Source organism: Platalea leucorodia (genome assembly GCF_965183815.1).
Source record: "Platalea leucorodia genome assembly, contig: HAP1_HAP1_SCAFFOLD_198, whole genome shotgun sequence".
NCBI classification, from domain to species: Eukaryota; Metazoa; Chordata; class Aves; order Pelecaniformes; family Threskiornithidae; genus Platalea; species Platalea leucorodia.
Window position 1 is genome coordinate 74,152 of NW_028121359.1, and position 25,529 is coordinate 99,680.

At 41.4% G+C, this 25,529-nt stretch overlaps 1 protein-coding gene across 1 annotated transcript; it reads left to right on the top strand.

Moving 5' to 3' along the window:
• Positions 1 to 25,529, top strand: LOC309603781 (clathrin coat assembly protein AP180-like; the record flags this gene model as incomplete). Its single annotated transcript, XM_082338689.1, has 6 exons — positions 1 to 158; positions 18,876 to 19,018; positions 20,080 to 20,155; positions 21,980 to 22,082; positions 24,038 to 24,131; positions 25,418 to 25,529. Coding segments are annotated over 6 exons (686 nt in total), but the record flags the coding sequence as incomplete, so codon positions are not given.

The following is a 25,529-nucleotide window of genomic DNA, read 5'->3' on the forward strand; positions in this document are numbered from 1 at the left end:
AGCAGGCAGCAGCAGGCAGCCAGCGAAGGTGTCGGGTCAGACGCTGACAGATCGCATGGCAGCGGCTCAGTACAGCGCTACGGGATCAGCCGTAGCCAGAGCCGTCTGCAAAGCCACCACGCACGAAGCGATGGGGCCCAAGAAAAAGCACCTGGCCTGTGAGCATCCCTTTCTATTTCCCCAGCGAAGACCCGGGGCTGAGGAGGCTGCCCGCCGGGCTCTGTAGCGTGCCTTCGAGCCGTCTGGCTGTCGCGCTTGCTGTAATCCAGCTTGCAGACTGTAAGGGTTATGAGAAATCTCCAGGAGAGGATGAGCTATTATTGCATTTCTTCTCTTATTGCATAATACCGCTCTTTCGGCCGTTTTTTTCCCCCCTCATAACCTCTTGCCTTTTATCCAGTGCGAAACATGCCTTGTGGAGCAGGGTCTTGGAAAGACCTTGTTTACCAGTAGTAACTCTGTCTGGCATTGAACTCGGTAGATCAACAGCAGGTTTTAGTGTCTAAAACTAAGTGATTTTCCCATTTTTTGGGGGGTGTGATAAGAAACACTTTCAAGTAAAGATCAGCAGGTTTTATACCAAGCACTCTCTTGGCTGCTGGCCGTTACCAAGTAATGCTGGTGCAGGTGCCTGTAAGTACAATTCTGATGATGCTGTATTTCTTAAAAGGAGGTAGTATTACTTCTGGAAAATAATTCTGGATTTCAGTGCTAATGACTTCATAGCTAACCCATAAAGTGGCAAACAGCATGTTGGTCTTCCAGTATATCTAAATATTCTTGTTTATGTGTCTAAGAGATGCTGACCTAAGCAGCATTGATTGAAGACTGACTTGAGTCTAAACCGTTGTTTAGATAGATCAGCTGTTTAAATAGATCAGCTGTCTTGATATCATGTATACTCTCTTGTTTTCTTGTATATTTTAAAAAATCATCTTGGTTATTGATGTCCCCTATGTGCTGTTTGGTAGCTGTTAACACTGCTTAATCTGTAGGTTGTGTCTGGACAGGCCTACTGTAACTGTTAGTAGAAGCTTTAGCTTAAAAAACCCCCTAGCTCATGTGTTTAAAAGCATGCTATGTCTCTATGTGTGTATTTTAATATATATATATATATATATACACATGCACATATATAGGTATGTCTCTGTGTGTGTGTGTGTGTGTGTGTGTATATATATATATATAAATAAAAGCACTATCTGGAATAGGCAGGATTAAAGTGAGGTAGAAATAATTTACCAGTGCTATATTAAGGTCTGGAAAGGGATTGGGTTTGGATGTTGGTACTAATATTACTACTACAGAAAATGAGCATGGGAGAGATGGAAGCCGGTAGCATTCCATGCAATTTCGTACCCACCTGCATGGAAGACGCACAAGAGGAAGAGAAACGATCATTTCCTGGGAAGATACCTCCCTGATCATTTTCTTTCTATTTTCCAAGCCGTATATAACAGTTAAGAATTTAATTAACTAGTATCATTGAAGACAGAATCTTGTCAGTGCGAGATATGCACATTCAAATTAGTGGACTATAAATGCAAATCAAGTTCATGTTTTAGAAGAAAAAATATTCTTAGGCTCTTAAACCTGAGGCATCTCCTCAGAACTATGAATTGTTAGGCAATTCCTTGAACTCTGACTTATACCTTGTGAACAAGCGTTAAAATGGGCCTTATCTATTGTAGTGAGAGAGGAAATTAAAAGTTCATCCTCTGAAAAAGCAATTCCCGCATGCATGCAGGAGGTACTGCTAGGTGGAGGTAGGTCTGAGGCACGTGGCTGACTGCATTTCAAGCTGGATAAGTAGCAGTTGAAGACATGGGGAAGGGAATGAAAGGTAAAACTTGCCAATGCCTTAAGGTAAGTTTTGAGTCAAGGTGCGAAGGATTTAGACGATAAAAATTTAAGGTACCAGAGAGCGATGGTTGGAGCGATGCTTTATGAAAAGCTGCAATTCTAGTATTGGTGTGGGCGTTCTGTGTCCTTAGGGAACTCCATAATTTTATTTAGTGTCTTAGTGGCCAGGTGTCATGTCACACAACCTGTCTTCCACTGCCCTGCTTAGCAGATGGGCTTTGTAAATTAAATGGAGAGATCAACTATTTAACTTTAGTCCTGTGAGGATGGGGCACAATGATGCCTGTCCTCATAGGTTTTCTGCAGAAGATATTAGTTCCAGAGAGTTATAGAAAGATGATGGGTGACAAAGTGTGGGGTGTCTTCATTTGTTTGGTTTAGTTGTTTTTTTTTTTTTTTAGTGAGTATTACTTAGAGGGAATTTGCTCTGAGGAATAAAAAGCATGATTTGGGTATGACTGCATGTGTGTGAGGAAGGGAGGAGAGAACAGAATTAATCTCTTCTGTGAACAAAAGCCGAGCTGCAAAGTGTTTACCTTTGTGTGATTTTTCTGTACTTGCATAGCTTACAAGTGCAGGCTTTACTATGGATGCTGCGTAGTGGCTGTCCTTTGGCAATGGGCTCTGGGTGCTGCCCAGGCTTGTCATGTAAAGAAGTACTGAAGTACGATTAGGTTGCTATCATATACTCATCAGTAAGATTTACCATTTTCTTGAATTCCAGGTCTCATACTAGTGAATTTCCAGCAACTATGGGAAGTAGTGCCAGATGGCATTAAATGCATTTCCCAAGTCCCTGTGGGGGGAAAAGGAATGTAAATCTAGGATGCTCTGATGGTTTGGGGCAAGCCTTTGCAGTTGGCACATTAAGAGCTCTGACCCTTTTTGACTTAAAAAACTTGTCGTCTTGAAGCCATATCATTGTGGTGACTTTACCTCCCTCAGCTAACCATGTTATGCTAAATAAATTACAATTCGATACAGAGAGCGAGGAAAGCATTTCCGTGGAGAAGTGGGGACTAGCAACTTGATTTTGCTGCAGTGAGAAGGGCCATTGCAGAGTGGGTGAATGAGATATATGGACTATGTTACAGATGTATGAGCTGTGGTAACTCAACTGGGAGGGCAATCCTAGCGCACAGCATAGAAGTTTCATTATCAGAATTGTTCTGAAAGATACGTTAAGGCTTTATTGAGAGTTTAATTTTGTGGGGCAAGTGAAAGCCAGCGTGCAGCCTCGAATGGGGGTGACTCTGATGGTATCAACAGGGAGAAGCTTTCGGAGAAGGGAAATAATTTTTCGAATGTTAAAACGCACGATCGATGAGGGAAAAAATAGGTAGATCTGAGCTGAGCTTCTTTTATGCAGGATCTCACTCAGAAACAGACTGTCAAGCTTTCATTTAGGGAAGTGAATTGGAAACCAGTGAGACTGTTGTGTCTTCAGTTGGTCGTAACAAGTTCTTGTTTCTGAAAATGATCAAAATGGTTGGGATTTTCCTTGACTTATTTTGTTGAGTGAATTGCTTTGAAGCTGGAGGAAGTTCTGGAGTGTGTATTCTGAAAAGAACATGTGGTGCCTCCTTACTTCTTCAAAATAATTCTCATAAGGTAGAAGGCCCTTCCGGAGGCCTGATCAAGAGCTGGGAGACTTTCATGAAATGTGGAAACACAGCAGATGTAGAGCAGGACTTGATTTTCTGTGGCTGTGGAGATGACCTGTGTATCTGTAGTAACATCTTTCCATCCCATGTCTGATTTTGCATATTTGTATGTGGCTTGCAAACAAAGGCTCTAAAAGGAAATTTATAGTTTAATTCATGCTGATAACTGAACGGCTGGTGTCAGTATTTTGCTTATACAGACACTTTTGTTCCTGCAGTGTTTTGCCCTTCTCCTGCAAACTGTGGGGATGACCTAACAAGTTTGAATTATTGTGGTCTCTAGTGTTGAAACAAGTGGCTGTTGACCAAAAGCAATGGGCTAAACTTTTTTGTTAGGCTCAGTAAAGGTAAAGTTGCTAGCTCCCACAGGTTAGTCTTAGAGACCTCTCTCTCATTCCCGAGGAATGTGTCTGTCTCTGTTTTTTGGGAGAAGTGGGAGTCCGTGTCACTTCACTGTCTTGAGTCCCTAGACTTCAGTGACTGTTAAGGTTAACTTGGATGTGTATTTCAGAAGTTGTTTGCTGTTGAAGTGATTTGGGGAATGTTCCAGGTCTGTTGGCACTTGGGGCCCTTTCCTAGCGGGAGTAGTGCAGACATATGAGTACTGCCTTGCTCTGCAGTCCAGGTGACACTTTGTCTTTACAAGCCGTGGAAGTACCTGCAAGAAAATTGCCAAGAATGGAGTCCCTGTACAAACTGGGCTTAATCCTTCACTAATGAAGTGACTAATGAAACTACTTTTTTATGTCTCGCTGTATCTTGTGTTGCAGTAATTTGTCACAGTTTCCATGCACGAGAGAACTGACTTTGTTTAAAAGTTAGCATTGAAGATTAGCTGTAATACAGTGTCTTGGTTTTTGTTGTCACAGCTGGGGTGTATTCTAAATTGTGAGCTCCTCCTTGTCACCCCAATGAATCTCTTTTACACCTCAAAAGAAGAAAAATCCAAGCAAGCAATTATTTTCTTTAATTTATTAACGGATATTGGATTAGCAATTTTTTTTTTCACGTGTGTGTCAGGACTTGTGATCAGTCTCTATGTAGAATAGCTCTATGTTTCTGCGTGCTTCTCTCATGTCCTTTCCCAAAACAGTATTGGAGACTCACTTCCTTTGGAGGTGTGCAGATCTCTGAACAGGAGTAGAAATGTCTGTCATGGGTAAGGGGAGATAATAAGTAGGCTTTTTAGATTAGTTAATTTTGAGTATTACAACGGCATCAACTTTCAATTCCTCCCCTGGCCCCATACTGTTTTTAAGGCACATGTAGTAGTACCAAGAGAAAGCTGCCCTTTTAATTAAGCGAAGATTTAGCTAACTAACACTTTTTCAAACTATGAAGCTAGGTAGAATTTGAATTCCTGTTAAGATACAAAGGTTGAAACATGAGCAGGAACACTGGATCTTGTGCATCCGAACTGTTCTGTGTTTACGTCGTCTTATGGTACAATGCTAAGGAAAAGAAGGGGAGGATGAGGAAACAGAAGAATGGGTAGACAGTGTAATATTCAACTTTCTTTCATCCAAACAGCGTAGCTTGATAAAGCTAGATTGACTAGTCCTACCCTCCCTCCCCTTGGCTTTTCCTCAGCTGAAGGCATGTATTCTTAGTCTGTTTTCAATAGTCATCAAGCTCCTTCTATTAAACATGCTTTGTCAAGGTCATGGATGACACATTCTGGGACAAGTCAGGTCTTTCTGCTGTGCTGACTTCCATTAGTAGACCTCGATAATGGAGTAGCCATGTCTTTCTTTGAGGCCCCTTGCTCATGAGATGGTCAGTATGACAGTGACCAGTCCATTGTTTTAATCACTTCTATTTAGCAGTTGAATGTGTTTCGTAATAGTCTCATAGTGTTACTCCCTTACATCCTGGGTGGCAGCAATTGAACATCTTTTAAACAACAGCAACAAAAGATCTGCAGTTTGATTTCCAGTGGTTTGATTTGATCTGTGTCTCTGATTTCCCAGCCTGGCTCTTAAACCCTCCATCTTCTGTGTGTGCCTTACCTCGGCCTGTGCCACTAGCGAGGAATTCTGTGAAGTCTACAAGAAAGTGCTCTGTTGGTGTGGTCAGTCCATGCTTCTGTGTCTCTGCCCCATGAAGGGTCCTCTGAAGTGCTTGAAAGTAGACGACAGTCAGGGTAACTCTGAAGGGCATACAGCATTTTGGATGCTATTTGTCCTCTCTGCTTCTTGCTGGATGGAGAGATTGGTAGCCAAAAAGGAGAATTTGCTGCCCTCCTCCTCCCCACTTCTGAAGAAACGGTAATATAGTAGAGGCATACCCGCCTCTAGTATTTTTCTGCCTGTGTTCAAGAATCTCAAGACTACTTCACTCTTCCTACGCTACTTAGCTTCCCCTGGTACTGGGTGTCCATGGCAAGGTGTTGGCTGCAGGGATGACCTCTGTGAGAAGGGACCAGGGCCTGCTCCACGCCAGGCAGACAGCTCCACAATGGACCCACCGCAGGACACAGCTGAGCCTGTCCACCAAGCTTGTGGCACCTCCAGGAAAGTGTATTTAAGAAAGGGCTGAAAAAACTGGACAGGCAGAGGAGGAGGAGGAGGGAAAAAGTGAAAAATGGCAGAGGGAACACCAAGGTCAGAGATGGTGCAGGAGGTGCTCCATGGTGCTGGAGCAGATACCCGCTGCAACCTGTGGAAGAGACCCCTGTTCTCAGAGCTCACAGCTGCAGCATCCCCCCTGCTACCAAAACCTTGCCACGTGCACCCAATATATCCCCTGTCCCTGAAGAAAAGAAAGGGAGAGACCTTCCTCAGTCAGCTGTGGACATATGGTATTGCTGAAGGAGCTGGCTGCAGTGTTTCTGGGGGCGGGGAAAAACTGGGGGTGGGGGGATGACATGATATCCCTTCCCTTAGTCTTACTACAGTCTAAAGATGAGTCAGTGGTACCAAACAGTATCATTAAGTTAACATGCCCTATTCCTTTTTGGAGCTTCTTTTCAAGGCACAGATCAGGATGTGGGTAAGGGTGGAAAAGCACAAGTTCTGGTGTGTGCATAGGGGAAATACAGTAGTCTCCGTACTGAGTGTCTGATGAAACTTGAATCTCCAAACTTCAACACATGGCGTGCAGATTAGTAACAATATTCTGCCTGGCTTGGAGAGAGGGGTTTCAAATACCATGGAAACTAAAAAGCAAGGAATAAAGCAAGCCAGGAAATCGGGGTCTGAACGTCAGTGCAGGATGCCTAGCATGCTGAAAGAACAGGTCATCTAGCACAGGGCTGAACCCTGAACTCAAACTAAATGATATGATAGAAGAAGCCTTCCTAGTAGATTTGCAGGCCGTGATCTGTAGCACAGGGTTCGCAGCAGTACTTTTGTTCCCCTGAGTCAGCAGTGCCAGCAAAAATTGCAGTGTGAAGCTTCATTGGTAAGTTGATACGAGAGTATCCCACCCCATCAGACTCGGCATGGTTGCTTGATTTTCCTACTGGCCAAAATTTTGCTTGGATGAGAGCTTGGTGGCTTAAATAAAACCTGAATAAACCAGATGTTGGCAATTGCTAGAAGGCAACTGGAATACTTGGCAGAGGCTAGCTTGTCACTTTGTGGAGTATGATTAAGTCTGCTGTCTCTGGAGTCTTGCAAACCACATGCTAGACCCTTAAAACTGTTTTTAATACTTTTAATCTTGCAATTTTCATCATGTTTACTTCTGCAGAGCTGCTTGAAAGCTCTGAAAATCAATACAAAACAAGTTTTGCAAGGGTGGTCTCAGAGGTGTGTTTGACAGTCACAGCTGGTTGCCAGTAAGGTGCTTGTGCTCATAAAAAATTCTTCTCTTTCGGTTGTGAAACACACATTTGCTGAAGCAGTTGAGAGTTGTAGTCCACTAGGAGAGGGGAATACACCAGCAATCTGGACTAGTGCTACAAATGGTATTGGACATCAGCCTTGAAATGTCACTGTGAACGTAGGTGGAATACTAGAACAGTATTTTCTAGGCTGCTGGCAAATGGTGCATCCACTGGGTGTCAGAGGCTTGCAGCTTAGTCGTAGGCACAGTATAGGAAATGGCAGTGCACTGTATTGCCACCGACTTCTGGACGAACCAAGTCTAAATACCCTTCTGTTCCTCCTCCCTGCTCAAGATAATGCAATCTCATGCTTTGCTTTAGATTATCTCTGTATCTTAACTTAGTTTGATGAAAGGGATTGGATGCTGAAAAGTCCTGGTGTCATGCTAATGTTGTGTATTTACGTAATCTGTACTCTGGCCGTTTGAGCTGAGGCAGTGTGCCAATCTGTTGCCTTTCCTAGACTCTTTTTTCTAGCTATTGATAAAACTCAAATGTATTATGATATTTCTTGTAGAGGAGATTTTGTGACTACATAGGCCCGATCATGCTTGAAGGCCACCAAGAAAGCACACCTTGCCTCTCATATGTACTGAGAACTGCAAGTTGCTGACATGTCTGCAGCTTGGATTTGACTCATGGCAGTCAACTCTTTTCTTGGTCAGAAGCCAATATGCAAAATTACTACAGGTAGAAAGCAAGTTGGCAGGAACTCCTGTGTTGTATTTGGGCCACAGAGCTCCAACAAAACAGTTGAGCTGTCTGCTTTGCCAAGGTGGCTTTAATTTCTCGAAGAAGGAACGAAAAAGAAAGCAATATGTTCGTTCTTTGCTAATTGTTCCTAGGTATTTAGGAGACTAGGTTATGGCTGAGAAGTGAAACACTGGTAAGGGTAGATTGGAGAGTTTGGTGTCCGCTTGAGCTAAGATTGTTCTACCATATGTTTAAAGGACCAAAGACCATGTCTTTTCAAGAAAGTGTCTTAAACTTTGCTGTCCTAAAGAGGTGAGACAAGGCTGTGGCTTGACTACTGACAGTATAGCCCATCATGTCAAACTGACTCTTGGCTTGGCACACGTGCGGATGACACAATGGCAGCGGGTGCTTCCATAGCAGATGGTCAGCAGTTAGCCCGCAGAGCCTGGCAGGCTCCTAGTGCCTCTGGCATAGTTTTGTTACATCTCTTAAGTGTCCCTGATAGTTTACAGCATGTTCTAAAATGGTCCTCCATAGAAGTGAGAGAAAGACATGACTGCTCAAAGCATGAATAAAACATGCTGACTTGTCGCCCACATTCTTAAAATGTATGCAAGTTTACCAGTTTAGGGGAAGGTCCTCAAAATAAGGCAATGATCAGTTATCTTGCCACAGTGCGGGACTGCACTAGCTAGAGCATATATCTTTACACATAACTGAAGAGCCTGCATACGTGCACTTAAGTGGGAGTTCAAACTGGTTTTAAAAGGACTGTTCCTTTCACTTCTCATTTCAGAGTGTAGGACTTGTGTGAAAGGGGGAAGCCAGCTGGCCTGTTTCCTCGCTCTGAAGGCTGCTGTTTCTCATTATGTAGAGGTCGAATATAGACACAAGCTTTAACATGTCGTTGCATCAGTTCTTCAGCAACCCTGGAGTTTTAAAACCTAACCTTTTGAAATGGAGACTTGGGTTTGCATCTTGCTGTGTGACTCTGGAATCCAATGTATGGGTATTGTGCCCATAGCTCTTAATCTAAGTTTATAGCTTCATCTCAACCTATTTACAGGAGAACGTACATTCTGCTAAGGGGCAGCAAGCCAGAGGAAGTCAGCATATCTAGTATGCCCGTGTTTTGAAAGCATGTAAATTTTATTATGAGTGATGTTTTGTTACTGGCATCGGAAACAGAATGCTATTTTCATATGTAAGCCTTGCCTGTGACTTTCTGATCTTTCATTCTAAGCCATTTGGAGTCTTTCTAGTTTTACTAATCTTGATTTAAACTTCAAATTGATCTGTTATTTGTGAATGATGAGAGTATTAACAGGCAAAGTTTGCTATGTTTGGAACAGGTGAGTTTAAAGAACTTCCTCTTGCTTATCAGGAAGGTGGAAATTGCTTAGGCAGTATTATGAGAAGCTGCCTTTCAAAACTCACCTCCATAACGTGCTTAGGAGTTCAGTTGACACTTCTGGATGTTCCAGTTTAGAGATCTGACTCTGCGCAAAGCTTTGCTGCCTGGATGTGAGCCTGCGTGATGGATTCCAACTTCCCCACTCATCAATAGCTTGCTAGGAGACTTCCACTGCCAGTGCCAAACGCACCTTCCAGAGGCACTGGTGACGTTGAACGGTTAGATAGCAACTTACTACTGTCAGTTTTTGTAAATGTTAGTAGTCGTAACTGCATCTTCCGTCTCTCGGGTGGATGTTCAATTGAGTTTAACAGAATTTTTGCAACATAGAGAAATCTGCAGTATATGAAAGGCTGGAGGCTCATGTTGAAGAATAAAGTCTGCTGGTAGTTGATGTTTTTTTCAAGATTTCTGAGACTTACACTCACCTGTCTGTGTGGCAGAAGCAAAGGATTCTTGTTTAACTGGTGTAGTATGGGGGAATGAACATAAAGGAATTGCACGTTTGGTTTCATATTTTTTTTTAGCAAGGAGAGTGTAAAGCTCCATCTAATCATGAAGGACATCAGTCAGTTTGTAAAAGAAAAACAAAAAAAAACAAAACAAAACAAAACAAAAACCCAAAACCCACCTGTTTTAAGGCACAGCATTCACATATGAGGCAGCTGTCTGTTTTTAGGAACTCTTACGGTCTTTCTGTTGTGTTATAGATACATAAATAGAAGACAAAATGGATTGAAATGACTGTACCCATGTTGCAAAGTACTTGCTGTTTAGTTGCAACTGCTTCAGTATGCCTCCAGGAGGTCATACTATTGCACCGACTGTACGGACAGGCTTGCATTACACTTGGTTTCTTTTTCCTATGGATATGTTCGTGTTTTCAACAGTACTGTCTGCATGGTTGTGGGCATTTCATTCCCAGTTAAAAATTTCAACCCATGCTAAGGTTCTCGTGGCTTGTCAGCTCGACAGAGTGCATGGGCTCTGGCCTTGTTTGGTTATTTTTCAGACTGACCCTACTGAAGGTTACGTTCGCTGACAAAATAGCTGGACTTTTAGAAGAATCTGGCTGAGAGAGTAGGAAAACCAGAGGCCGTGGTCTGGATATTGAAAGTTAGATGTGTCAGCTGCTGAGCCTGCCTACTCCGATGACCTGTTTCTAGCATACAGGCTGTAGCTAATATGTCACTGAAGTTGCTTGCGTGTTGTCTCATCCCCACCCTGGTTTTTTATGTATTCCCAATGTGTGACAGCTAAGCAGTGCAGCTGAAACATGAGGCTGCTTCTGATATATTTTCAGTCTCATTCAGATTTGTAGTGGATTACAAATTGCTGTTCTGGGCACAGTTGATAGGCTAGTGACAGTTTCACTTCTACAAGTTTATTAAAAACAAATGGTTTTCTGAGGAATGTAGATCATTTGGGGGTGGAAAGCAGTAACCAGGGTTTATTTTTCTCAGAATAAAAACGGCAGCAGCACGGCAACTGAAATAGCTCATGTACCATGCCCCAGTTGATTACCGCTTTCTGCCAGATGTGGTTGGAGGGTAAGATCAGCCCAACATGTAAAGGCTGATCAGAAAACGCTCTAGTGCAGAAATTACAGTAAATGACCCCACGTTGCTGTGGAAAACATGAAATCCTTACTTTTCTAGCGTAGCCGTGCAGTTCCGAATAAAAGCTGCAGTTGATCCTGTTACTGATATTCTAGTAAATAACGAGGTGATAAGAGTTATGAATTGATATAACCAACAGGTAATGTTAGGGGTTGTTCACCCTCATGGAAGGATAATCGCAGGCCACAGCTGGAATCCTGGTATCCAGTTACAGTAGTCAATTAACGAGATCTTATTCACTTTTCTCCTTCTAAGCAATAATCTTGCAACAATATATCCCCTTTAAACTTATTCTGTTGTATGCAGCAAGACCTAGGAGGCAACGGGACTGTGGCTTTAATGCTTGCATGGATGGAGAGAACAACTCTACCCCTTAGAGGAAATGGAATAAATGCTTTGAAGGCTTGGCACAAGATTGGCTGGTGGCCGCAGTTTCATATTTCTTCTCTAAATTAACGTGTATTTTGGTTAAGGCTTCCAGGTTTGAACTGCTGAAGGAAATGGCTTGTAGAATGAGGTCTGAGATTTGCCATGCAGGATAAAAGTTCCTTTTTGTGCAAAAAGTTATTGGTCAGATGCTTAACACAAATGCTACTTGTAATGTTAGTAGGGTTTTTTCCATGCCCCTGCCTCCCCTAGAGTTTGGCATCTAAGATGCTGTATTACAGTAGGATGCGGAATAGCATTTCTCCAAGAAAATTGCTTTTATATTTTAACCTTATAACCATCAGCTGGCGTCCACCATATGCAAATGGCATTTTGTGTATCTTAAACTATTGAGAGCTGTGCAAAAAAGGTAGTGCAATGGTGATTTGCGGCTCAGCTGCTATCTGCAGTAAGTCAATAAAATAGAGAAGTGGCACATCTAGCTCCAGAATTACTTGATGTTTCATATCGACATAAGCAGCACTACTCAATTCTTGTCTTTGAGCAGAAGAATACACTTATCTGTTGAGCTATTTGTGGAGCAGGATTTGGGTGGAGTGACGGTCTAGAATGGTGTCTCTGGGTGAGAGGAAAGGAACATTACAGCAGTGATTTTTCTTCTTTCCCCTGCTTTGCTGAACTTGTGTTCTTGCCTGAGACAAATTTTTGGGTGTTCAAAGTGAGTGAATTCTGTATAAATGAGGTTCAAGACGGAGCTTCTTACTACTTAGGACAGGGGAAAGATTCCATGATTAATTAAACTAAGGCTTTTGCTACAGGGAAGCTGCTTGAAAAAGCTGCAGTGGCTATGGTTTGGAGGAAGCCAGGCAGGATTCTTTGACCGTGGGGACCTTTTCCCCTTTGCTCAGTGTTCTGGCTTCATGCGTGTGAGGCTAAAAAGCTGCTTTCCTTAGTATGTTTGTACTAACGAGTTTGTGTAGCCCATCTTCTGTGTGACAGCTCTATTGTTCCAAATATTTAATTCCTGAGTAAAACTGAAGCTTTTATTCTTCTGAATAGTGGGATCACAGGTGTCAGTAAGGTCTTGGACTTTGTCCATAAAATACAGTAATCAGTAATTAATTAGCAGTCTTGAAGACCATACTTAAAACCCCAATGACTGCCGCTTAAACTGGAGCTTCTGCAGCTGGCCTGAATGTCATCTTTTAGTTGTATTACCCTCAAGGAGAAAACACAAATGTAAACGCTAAAGGTAACGCACACTATTCTTCCCCAGAGTCAGTGGAGCTATAAGTTTGTGGGAACCTTTGTGTTAAGTAAAAAGTATTCATAGTTCATGGAACATGAAGGAGGTGCTTATGGCAAGAATTTTTTTGACACGTTATAATCACACTTTTTCCTCATTATTAGTACTTAGGGAAACAGTTGCCTTAGTTGCACCCTTTCAGATCCAGTAGAAGACTACCTGACAATTGGCTTTTGTTTTCCCCTTTCCAAGAGAGCTGCATCTGAACCTCTTGGGAGGAAAAGCCATATGTATAAATCATTAAGGACCGAAAGGGACGCAAATCCAACGTATCTGGTTTAATACTGCTAATGAGCTGGGGTGGGTTTTGCAGATGACTTAAAAGTTGAATATCTTGCCTTGATGTGGTGAGGAAGGAGGAGTGCAGACCGTATGAAAGTGCATCGGAATAAAATCCAGCAATGTATACAGGCAGTAGATTTTTCAGCTTTGTTTTCAAAACAGGTATTTGGTGATATAGGAGGTGGTATTTAAAAAGGAGTAGTGTGATAAGATGATTCTAAGGCTAATTAAAATCTCAGTTTGAGAAGTTGGAGGAAGCTTCAAAAGAAATTTGCTGGTACTCAGTCATCTGCCCTGTCTCTCTGCAAACTCTTCATGTGATTGATAGGGAAGAAGAAACCCTTTTTCTCTTCTGCAAAACACGTAATACTGTGGGTAGTATGAGTATGCCTATGAGTAGGCAGAGAGGAAGAAATTGTATATAAAAGGTTGTCTTGGTGTGGGATGCAGTTGTGTGGTTCAAAGACTGACTGCCATGAGCTCTCAAACTCCAGGATGTGCAGCGAATATTTGCCCTCACAAGAGTCTGACGTATGTTTGGGAAGAAGGAGGTCTGTGAAGTAAGGCTGGAGAGAGGAGGTAGCAGTCCTTCTAGTTATTTGTAGTCACGAGGACTATAGCTGCATTACTGCGGAAGTTTATAGTACCTGGAGAGCATGCGGTCTGTGGAAGATTGTGTTTAGGTTTGTTGAGTTGGCATAGGCATGACAGTGCATAGGCAATATCTGAAGATGCTGAACTTTGATAAAGGGTAGGCTTGCTGGGGTTAAGGTGAAATGTAGTAACTCTTGAGGTAGACTTTTTGGGGAGGAAGGAGGAGACAGCATGAATTGCTGTTCTGCTTGGGGAGATTATTACGAGCCAGATCATGTTGCATGTTTGTGGAGATGGGGCAAGCTGGGGGTGAAAAGAGTAAATGGTAAACTTTAACCCCACAGATAAATTCCCTACTTGCATTTGTGGAATTGCTTGATAGTCAAAGCCAACAACATTAAAATCATCTAATGTTCTCATGAGCAATTATCATATAAGCAGAAACCTATAGCTTTGTTCTGCTTTCCAGTACTGTTTTGCGGTCGGTCTTCTGTAGACCTGGAAGTTCAGCTCCTGCATTGGTTAGCACAACGGTGTAGTAGCTTCCTGATGCAGTTCTGTGTCTTGCAAGGGAGGACTTCTACTGTTACTTGCCTTTTTAACTTTTTTGGTTGAGGCTTTTAAACTCTTGAAGCCACTTCTTTCTGTTCCTGACTAGCCTGGATTTGGAACAATCCTGCATTTCCTTTTCTGTAGGTTCAAGGCGTTATTTAATTACTTCTAAGCCAGAAAAATAACTTGTGAAGACTATTGTAGCATTCAGCATAATAGTAAGGAAAGTCTGTAAGGGGCTTACTCTCGGAGACATTTGGCAAAGTACAGGAACTGAATGTATGACACAGCTCAGATGCTGAGACAGCTCGCCTGTTAATTCAACCCGGAATGACAGCTGCTCTTAAGTTGGCACCGATATCCCTCTGAACAGAGAGGTCTTGTGCTCTGCTGCTGTATCTCTGCCTACTGAAATGTAAATTGTGAATAATTAACTTTGAACTGAAGAATCCCAGGTCTGTTTATTAAACAACTGAGTAAAAAAAAAAAAAAAAACCAAACAAAAAAAACCAACCAAAAACCAAACAACCAAAAAAAACCAACCCAAACCAAAAAAACCCCAACAAAACCAAACTAGGAAAACCCTGCCCTGATCCAGAATACAATCCGAAAAGGTAAAGGAATAAGATAGATTCTTTAAAGTGTTGTAGAATCTCTCTCATTTAAAAAAAAAAAAAAAAAAAATTAAAATTAAAAAATATCAAAGTTAGGAAGTAGTTTTTAATGAGCCTGAAGAACTCTGAAATTCTGAAGACAATGAAACTTTCTCACTGTTCTCTTTTTTTTACCTTATGAGCTTAACAATCAAACACCAGCATTACTTACATCTTTTGATGGTCTCTTTAAAAGGTCATGAAGGCCTAAGGTGTCTTAACTTATTTTGGTCTTCCTCATTGAACCCTCTACTGATCTTCCTCAGTGTGGCAGGTTTGTCTTTTTATTAATGAAGGTGTTAATCATACTCTAGCCTTGCTTCTCTTCCCTGAATAAGTTGCAAATGTCTTAAGGCTAAGTCAAAAAATTGGCTAGTCAAAGAGTTTAAAGACTGGTGTTTAGATTTAAGTTATGGTGTCAAAGAATTGACAGCCACTTATTCCTTCTATGTGCCTAGGTTTTGCATCTGAAAACTTAACTAGAAAAAGTATATTCAAGTCCAAATTAAATGTGTAATTTAAACGAGGATCTCTAGACTGAAGGAGTGTTCAAAATAGCAGCTAGCAATATGTGAAGAGAGAAAACAGGAGAAATCATGTACTGTCATTTGGCAATTATAATTTAGTTCCACAGTAAAACAGATTCAAATGAAGGATATAGGTCTTCATTCTCCAACTTCTCCGCTTGTGTGAAAGTCGTGGTGAAAGCACTGGCTGCTGTTGCTGTACCGTTTCTGGTTTCTTACTCTGCTTGGAATTTGTACTTGAGCTCAGTTTTTGGGTTTGGGGATTAGCCATCAGTGTACTTGACGTGGATGCCTGCAACAGCAGAAACTTCATCAAGAAGGTACCTTTAATCCTTGTTTGTACTACTTCTCTGTACCTTGGACAGAATCACCTTTGTAAGATTGCTTCAGATGGCTTCTGATGGGCTGTGCTTCAGCTGGTATTTCTTAATAACATCTATTTTGTATTACCAAGCCCACCTGTGACTTGCTTGGAAGACTCTGAACTTCATTGTCTCTTTTTGAAAACTGAGTTTTTGTCCCACCAGTAAATGTCTGAATCTTTTGAAAATGTAGTTTCTAGACTTTCTTGTATGCATTGTCTTTTTCCTTGTACGTCTTCTTCCCTACCACACTGAAGGCAAATGAATTTTGCCAAGTCTTATTTTCAAATTCAGCTTGGCCACCAAACTCTGCTGTTCAGAGTTTGTTAAAGCTAGCTATGCTTCTGAGTTGCTCCAGGTGCTGACGATTGCTGGATAAGCTGAGACTCTGTGGTATTGGGGAAGGAAACCCAGGAAGCTTGAATTCCGTAACTTTGTGGTGTGACGTAATGGGAAACAGCTCTGCAAGAACTAACCCCTATCTCCTTCTTCCCCCCCCCCCCCCCCGATGATGAGTGAAATAATGCGTGGTTTAGTTCTTTTCTGTGCACTGAAAGTAGTAGGATTCAATTTAATCATACCTCTCTACTCAGCGCACTATAATTACTCGTGTCCTAAAGCATTCAGAGCTGCAGACTGAGATGCTGTACCCTCCAGCAGTTTGGAGAGGAGGTGGAAATGACTGAGTGACTTTAGAAGGAGTGCTGCAGTAGTGTATAGTAGCGCCTTGTAGCCTCCGTTGCCAGCGTTGCTGTGGGTGGAGTCCTCTGAGGTTTCATTATCTAACGTCTGCTGATGGCATACGCAATTTAGAGCACCCCTCTTCCATAGCAAGTGATGTGCTGAAACTTAGGACTGAGCGGTTGCAAATTTGATGCATATTTCCTTATGCTACAGACAAATGCTGTCATCTGCAGTAAAACCTCTGAACGGGGTGAATGGTGAGCAAGCCACTTGTGAGTTGCTTCTAGGCATTTACAAACCACTGTCTTCTATAATGCATTAATCAGCAGTACAGAATAAAAGATTATTGGCCTGTTTGTACAACAAGACCAAGGAGAATTGTTGGAGCTCTGAGCTTGAACTTCGGTCATTCAGTAGCATGGCTTTACTACTGTAATACTTCGTCTGCAGAACTGCCTCCTTCAAGGGTAGTATTACTGAGGCTATAGAAGTTAACTTTACATTTCAGATGGTGTTCTGCAAAGAAAACCCCAACACCCACAACCAAAACAAAAAACACCATGACAACAAACACTTTAAAATCAAACTTGGTGAACAGATCACGTAATTTTTGTCTTCCGTCTCATTGCAGAAAGTCATTCCACTGACCTGAAACTGAAGGCAACTTGCAGTTTTTATGCCCAAGCAAAAGACAATTTTAAACACAAGCACTGCAGTTTTCACAGGCTTCTGACTCTGAGCTATAGATTTCTTGTATCTTACATGAGTCTGTTTAGTAGAAGTAAAAAACCCATAAAAATCACTTGCCATAAATTAAAAAAAACCCCAAATTAGTAAACTTCTGAATGCTTCCAGTACAGCAGTGTGGGTTTCTGAACACACCAGGTGGTCCTCAATAGCTGATGTGACTCATTGGTCTGTTTAGATAGACCTTTCCTCTGGACTTTTGCTGCCCTGCAGAGGCAGAATCAGTAGTTTCACAGCAGTCTGGACCTTGGCTTTCTGCTCTTAGCGGCATTAATGCCCTCCATTATATGGGGTTGTGTTGGGGAGGGAAAGCAAGTCTGTAAGTTACCCTGCTGCCCAGGTGAACTGAACTCCTGTAGAGTGTTTACAGCAGACTCACATAGTTTAGATGTGCAAGGATCAAAGAGTAGCCTGTCTGCTTCTAGGGTAGAATATCTGTCATCACTGGATGGCCTGAATAGTTGGATGAACATTTCTGCTCTGGGGGGGTGGTTTAGAAATAAGTGGAAAATCATTAACAGTGGTAACTGTCCTCTCAGGGAAAGTAAAAGATGAGTATTTTCATTAGTAACACAGGTAATGCTTAGTCTAGTAGTTAAACTTTTTAATGTTTAACTCTTTCTACTTAGGTCTTCAAACTTAAGCCTTCAGCCCTACAATTAGTTCTGTACTCTGCACTCTGTGTTGCATGAAGTCTTGCCAGGGCTGTGTCTGGCATCACGTGGGTTTTGGTCATGCAGTTGCAGTATGTGGTTTCCAACTGTGTCTCAAAAACTAGATAATAGCTTGTAGAAGGTCATTGCTGGCTGCCTAGCAAATGTAAGTAATAGGTTCTTTGATTTACTACATCACCTATCGGTCGATGTGGGATAGAGATGCTAGTGGAAAGCTTGCTGCCCTACTGTTCATGGTTTAAGTACTTATCTTAATTTCATGTACTCTCCTGTGCAAGTCTACACCTTCCTAATGTACAGGACACCAAAGCTGTATTTTATTCTTGTTCCCTAAGACAGTCTGTTGTCTAATTTCTTCTATGTAAGGTGCAGTTGTTTGCAGAAGACTGTTATTCTTCAGTATAAGCTAACGTCTATCCTTGTCTTCTTTCTTACTGTTGAAGAGGTCTTAATGCATGCCTGAATGCACTCTTCTGCTATCTAGGTCTGTAGAGACTCTAGGAGGTGTGCTGTAGCATGCCGATGAAACTCTAACCTCTGAGATGACTAGCGTATCTGTTTCTGGTGATAGCTCTTTTTGCTGATGTGACTGGGTTCAGCGTGCTTGTTACCTGTAAGTGAAGAATTCGGTAGAACTTACTTGTCTAACCCAGAGGTAGTGAAGCGGCACAATTAACTTGAAAACCTGCAAGCGGTAAAGTCATGTGATGTTGTGCACCCGAACTTCATCTGGGATGAAGATGGAGAAAGGTTGGAACGTAGCTCAGGACAGAATCGTTGGAAAGCTAGTACTGTTGGATGAAAGAGTCAGACCAGTGTTGCTGTCAGCGTGTACTAATATAATGTAATTTTTTTGGGCTGGTGCTGGGGGTTTTTTTTGGTTTTTTTAATGTAGAACATAAACAGTGAACTTGCTGTTTGTCACAACCATGGCCTGCAGCCTGGTGGGCTGAGAGCTTGGCCATGCTGCAAAATTTTAGTCTTATTTGTAGCACCTAACACCTTCCTCTTCTCTCTTACAGACTTGATCCAAGCAACTAATGAAACGAACGTGAACATTCCTCAGATGGCTGATACACTTTTTGAGCGAGCAACAAATAGTAGCTGGGTGGTCGTATTCAAAGCCTTAGTTACCACACATCATCTAATGGTTCATGGCAATGAGGTAAGTGTAAGCAGCTTTCTCTTGAGACCGCATTGGCACTGAGGAGACTCCAGGTCAAAAACATCAGTAGCAGAAAGGCATCTTTTCTGAACCAGTAAGGACCTGAGAACAAAGAGCAAGAATGATTCTTGATGAGGAGCAAACTTACTTACCTTTAACAACATGGTCGGAGGCATGCCGATTATCTGTCTCTTCATTTACAAAACCGTAGCATAAGAGCAAGCAGCAGCCTGTTCCAGGATGTTGACAATTTATGCGCTATCTGAAAACAGAGCTGTGCAGGATTAAAGATTACCTGGGACTTTTTGACTGGAGTGAAAGTTGATGTTCTGACACATGTGTACTGCCATCCAAATGCTCTCTGCATAAGCATTAAAATCTTCCTGGAGCTGTAAATTCAACTTGATAGCCTTTTGGATTGCATTTTCCTTGTCCTTGCTTTTTATTGACCTGTGTAGACTGGTATGTCTGTGTAAAACCAAAAAGCTTACTTAAAGAGCTTTAGACTGTGAAACTATTCCTCCCTGGCTGTATATGAAGTGTTTTCATGCAATGAACTCCTCCAGTGTCGCAGTGTAAATTTTTACTCCTGTCCTATTTTTCTGTTCCAAGTTTTGGCCGATATTCTGATTTGCTTTCTGTAACTGTTTTAGTCTGTTAGTCCCTGTACTTGGTGTGGGGCCTGCTTGTTATTAAAACAGGCCCTCGGCTTGGCTGAGACTGAGGGCTGCTGGATTGAAAAGTCTGGGACTTTGCAAGCAAATAAATCTTGTGCTTCCTCAAATCTCTTTGAGAATTAACCATTTTTACTGCTCTTTCCACAATCTGGTTTGTATTTGCACAGAATCTATTTTTATGTATACAGTAGGATATTTAGTAGAGATTCAGGGTAAACATAATTAATCTGAATGGATGAAAAAGGTTTTGAGGAAGCATTGCAGGCTGAGGCAAAAGTCTGGGTTTTCATGTGCGTATGCTGGAGCTAGACTGGTAATCTTCCTGCTAGGGGGTACAAAGCCTTCAGACACAACTTGTGATAAGGAAGTAACTTTGTGTTACAGAGATTTATTCAGTACCTGGCATCTAGAAACACACTGTTCAATCTCAGCAATTTTCTGGACAAAAGTGGATCTCATGGTAAGCCTACTCATGTCTATAATCTTAACAAGACTCCAAGTAAGATACTATTGTGAGTTTGCTCCTTCATTCATAGGATGCAAATAATATAAAAAATGTGCCTTTTTATAAGTACTTAATGAATACTGGAGCTCAAGTTAACAGCTGGACAACTTCCGAACAATGTTTCTCAGTTCCTTCAAAGTTTTTACTCAAGAGGTGAGACTGTCCAACTCCCTTAGAAAGCGCTGGTTGAAATCAGGTCAGCTATCGCCTTAACTGTTATGGGAGTTAAGGATGAAATGGATAACTTCCCATTTAGTTTTTGGTTTTTACTCAGTCTTAAATCCTAATTTGGTTGCTTGGGGACACTGCACTTTTGGGAATTGTCTATACAAATGTTTAGTTTGGGGAGGCAATGGGAAGGCACCAAAAGAACTAGCTGGTTTTGATTTGAGTAGGGAATTTAGAAGGTCTAGGCAAAAATTAAGGAGTTGCTCTCTCTAAAGCTTACAATGTCTGCTTTTCTACTTTGACTCTGAAATTATTAGTGAATTTTCCTGTTGCTTCACTTAGAGAAAAAGCTTGTTTCATGGTAGCTCTAGTAGAGAAGAGAGGAAACTTGTAATTCGGCAGCTGTCAGAGAATATTTGTAGACTGTATGCAGAATGCAGGAATGCTGCAGTAATGGGCAATAATGGGCATAATGGGCAATTGGCCTTAATGGGCAAGATCGAAGCAATGCCACGTTACTCCATCTCTCAATGGAGATGTGACACCAAAAATACTTGAGTATCTTTTAGAAATGGTAATGCAGGGCAGGAACAAAGCCAAACAAATATTAAAACTGTGTTTGTCTAAGCAAAACATGCTATGCATGTTCAAAGATACTGGCATTTGGCGGCAATGAATTCTATCAAATGTGTTCTTTGCCACTTTCTTTAAGCTTAAATTGCTGTTTCATAGATAATACAACAGTGTGTCATAGATAATGAGGCATCAGAGTTGGTAGTGTTAAGCCTGAGTTGGCAGAGATGCTTAAAGTTCAGAGATACTAAGGGAGAATACAGTCAATGACTAAGTCAAGAGGTGTGGATTTTAACAAAGGTAGCAAAATGGGGCTTGTACTGAAGAGGAGGATGTGCCTTCTGCACACATTTCTGTAGCTTCGATGAAGAAACATTGAAAGAAATACCTGAAGGACAGACTGTAATACTAACTGTTCAGAAGTCGTACAGGCTTGAAGGTCACTGAAGTTTGAGGCTGCTTGTACAGTATGATGTGCCTTGAAGATCTCTGGTGTAATAGTTCAAAGAAGGCACTGATTTCTGTGAATGCCATCATAATTTCTTTGTTCTGGTAAACCTAGTCAAGGGAATTTTGAAGGCTGATGTAAGAGCTGGAGGGACCGACATATGTAAAAGAGTGGGAGAGTTTAGGTTGAAATCTATCTTTATCCTGGAAGTCATGTACCAGTTAAGTATAAACTTCTCGTTAAGTTGGCATTTTTTCCCTGTTAATAGAGGGGTAACTAATTTCACCTTCAAATAATGTTACCACATAACTGCGTAGGAGCCACTAGTAGGTTTCCCCAGGAACCATGCCACTGGTGCATGGGATGAGTCCGTTGAAAGCTGAGGACAGTGGTAGATTGTTTTGGTGCAGCACTACTGCTTTTTCTTCAGAAGCCGGAAGATGTCTTGTGATGCCTGTTCTGTATATGTGGTTGTCTAGTGCAACAGAGATCACATAACCTTAGGGCCTATTGACTGTATATTATCATTTATTAAAGAACTTCCAAACAAGCATGAAAATTAAAGGTAAAACATGTAACTTTTTTTGCAGGTTATGACATGTCCACCTTTATAAGGCGTTACAGTAGATACTTGAATGAAAAAGCATTTTCCTACAGACAAATGGCATTTGACTTTGCAAGAGTGAAGAAAGGGTAAGCAAAGTTTAGATATGTAAACTGATAGGGTTGCCTGACCCATGGAAGTCTTGTTTGTGGCATTATGCTTAATTTTAGTGTCTCAATGATTTAGTTCTTACATTCTTTGTTTAGCCACAATGAAACACAAAAATGGTTGGATTTCTTAAGTATTTGTAATGGGTTAAAAATTGCACAAGGAGGAGTGGAAAGACTGTGGGTAGTAAGGCAAATACTAAAGACTAAAGTAAAGTGCCTTGCAGAACTGGAAGCTTTTAGTGCTAGGTGTTAAATCTGACTCTTATTAAATTGTGCTGCAGCGAGACTGTGTTTAGGATTTGAAGAAGGAAGCACTCTGAAACTATATTTAGGATGTTTCGTTACCCTCCAGACCCTTTCCATAAGACAGATGACTGATTACAAAAGGAAGCCTAAGTGAACACCTGAAGTTCTTAGGCAACACAGCAAACAGTTATAAACTGGACAGAATAAGGTTGTAAACTACTGGTTTTATTTCCCGCAAGTACTGTGTTTAAAAAAAAAAAGAGGGGGGGGGGAAAAAAGTTAACCCAGCCCAGAGTATTTATCAAAACATTTTTTTGGTCTCTGACTCTTCTAACTGGGACTTTAATGGCTCTAGATTCTCTCTTGAAGCACAGACAACACAGCAAGTGGCTTAACACCCACTGAAGGTGCAGCTTAATTGACTGCATGCTAAAGATGCTCCTGCTAATCATGAGTTGTGTACAGGATCGTTTTGGCAGTTCGGTGTACTCTGCAGCTTGGGATTCTGAGCTGTTAATGCAGGCATCGCTGCCAAGCTTTCCTCTCCTGCTTCTCAAACTGCCAGGTAGCTGGATGCCGTTCCCACAGTGGGGACCAAAGTAGTTATCTCTTGAACCTATCTGGAATGCAAATCATTAAGAAGTTTTTGACATGAAGACTAGTGGCTAGTTGGATTGATGTTTCAGGCAGGCTTTGATCCAGCAGGCTGCTGTAGTGTTAGCATCTTAAGTTCCCTTTGTCACCTAGTGCTTTCAAACACTTCATGTCAAATAAACATAAGTTTTAGTTGCTAGGAATCCTTCTATTCCTGCCTTGCTATATGTTCCTGGAAAGGCTTTCTGTGTGTGTTATTTCTGGTGCTGAAAACAAGGTGCTGCCTCAGAGTATAGCACAAAATAAGTAAAAGTGGTGGAGAGGAGATGCTATACCTGTCAGTGGCCAGACTGGGGCAATACATAATGGTGGTTGTACAGCTTTGTGCTATTCAGAGATTAAAATGGGCACGCGTGAAGACTGCTGTAAGACTGAGTGGCGATTAAGGAATGCTAGACATCCGTGACTGCTGCATGATCCCGTTGGAGTAATGGTTCAGGACTGATAAGGCAGGTCAAAGTCAGTGGAAGTGCTATGAAGGAGTAATGGAATTAATTAGTATCCAGGAATACTGAGGACAGAAGCTCTAAGCAAAGATTGCCCTGATTTAAATTGTCAGTGAATTGGCATGCATATATTGTGGCACTTGATGGGGGGAAAAAACCCAAGCTATAGAGGTTTTTTTTTTTTGTCTTCAGTGATCACAGACACGTCATTGAAAAGTACTCTTAGCAATGAGTTGTCATTAGTTATTCATAACAAACTGAATGCACAAAGACTATCAGTTCTCTAAATACTTCTGCGACAGTATTTCTTGTCAAGTTATTTTAACTCTGTGTCTTCTTTCCATAAAGAGATCGATCTCTTGCATTCATCACTCTAACACAAAATCCTTCTTTGCCCGCTGTCGGGGAGGGTGGCTGGGTGAAGGATTTTCCATGCCAGCTCTTGTGATGTTGTGGGAAGCTGGAGAATCAGAGAGTGCTTCAAATGTTTGGAATGGGTTACAGCAGCTTTAAGCTTAAATTTAGACAACAAATCAGTTTGGGGAGAGGGGCAACACCATGGCTTCTGATCTGTATTCCCTCTTGCAGAGCTGACGGTGTAATGAGAACAACGGCTCCTGAAAAGCTACTGAAGAGTATGCCAATATTGCAGGAACAAATTGATGCACTACTTGAATTTGATGTACGTATTGAAGCTGACTCAGTATTAACACTGGGCAGTGACTTATAAATGCTGCCTTGTAGTTAAAACATTTCACCTTGTAGGTAATGCTTTACTGATCATCCCATTATGTGGGCAAAAAATTCCCCCTTTCAGTATCCCACTGAGGCAGAGTGAGGTAAAGCATGGCCCTTTCCTATCTGTACAAAATGTGCGGATTCTGCTCTTTTTTTTTCTTTTTTTTTTTTTTTTTTTTTTTTTTTTTTTTTTTTTTTTTAAAAGGGTAGGGGAACAGTGTGGGAAATGAGGGCTTTTGAATGCTGACTCAGAGCTGGAGTTTCATCTTCTGCATCAGTGAGGGGAAAAAATGGACAAAGCAAGGAGACTGAAGAATCTTTTTTCTGTCTCTTGGCAACCAACTTCTTTTGGAGGGGAGAGAAAAAGCTGTTAAAATATCACATGTACATTGTTTGGCTTCCTCAAAACCTTCATCTGGTTTTAAGCTGCAGGCTGGATTGGATAAACTTGAATCTAGACGATTCCTAGAAATAAGTGTCTACAATATATTTATAAAGTAATAAGTTATGAATGTTGGTGGGATTATCTGCCTTAAGGATAAAAACAGGAGTCAGTTGTTGTAGGAGGTACAGCGTAATGTTGCAAAGAGGTCTTTGAAGGAATCCATCTTGAAGTTCTTTTGTTCTTGGTAGGCAGAAGGACACAATCCCAGGTGGAAGACAGTGCCCACTACAGCTTTCAGAGGAAAGCCTTAGAAATACATGGCTCGCTAATGTGTTTTCATTACTTAAATGGCATAGGAATTGTGATAATGGTCTTGGAAGAGGAGGTTCTTTTTTTAAGAAAACAAAGATCTTTTAATAAATAAGCGTTTATTTTCTACCCAACTTAATGTGAGAACTGGAAGGGTCTTGACATCATTAACCCAACTGTATTACGTAGTAGACTGCTGAGGTTTTGTTCAGCTCTGTTGTGAACTGACATCTTTTGTCCAGTTTCCTTAAAGCTTTTTATTAATAGCATCTCTGCTTTCCACCTCTGTGATAGGTGAAGGATTCCAGACTAAGATGTTTACTGTTGATGGGGATGCTCCTCTGCTGTGGTGGATTGTTTTGAAGTGGTGAAGAAAGCAATCCTTGATCTGCAAACTGAAACCTTTGTTTGGTTTCTTTGTGTGAAAGCTTGTATTCAGTGCTTGATTCTATAACAGCATCAGATACCTGGTGCAAGCTAAAATTTCTGATTGCATTCAGTAAATCTGCTGTAAATAACTGGTATTTTATTTGTAGGTTCATCCAAATGAACTGACAAATGGTGTCATAAATGCTGCATTCATGCTTCTGTTTAAAGATCTTATCAAACTTTTTGCTTGCTACAACGATGGGGTTATTAACTTACTAG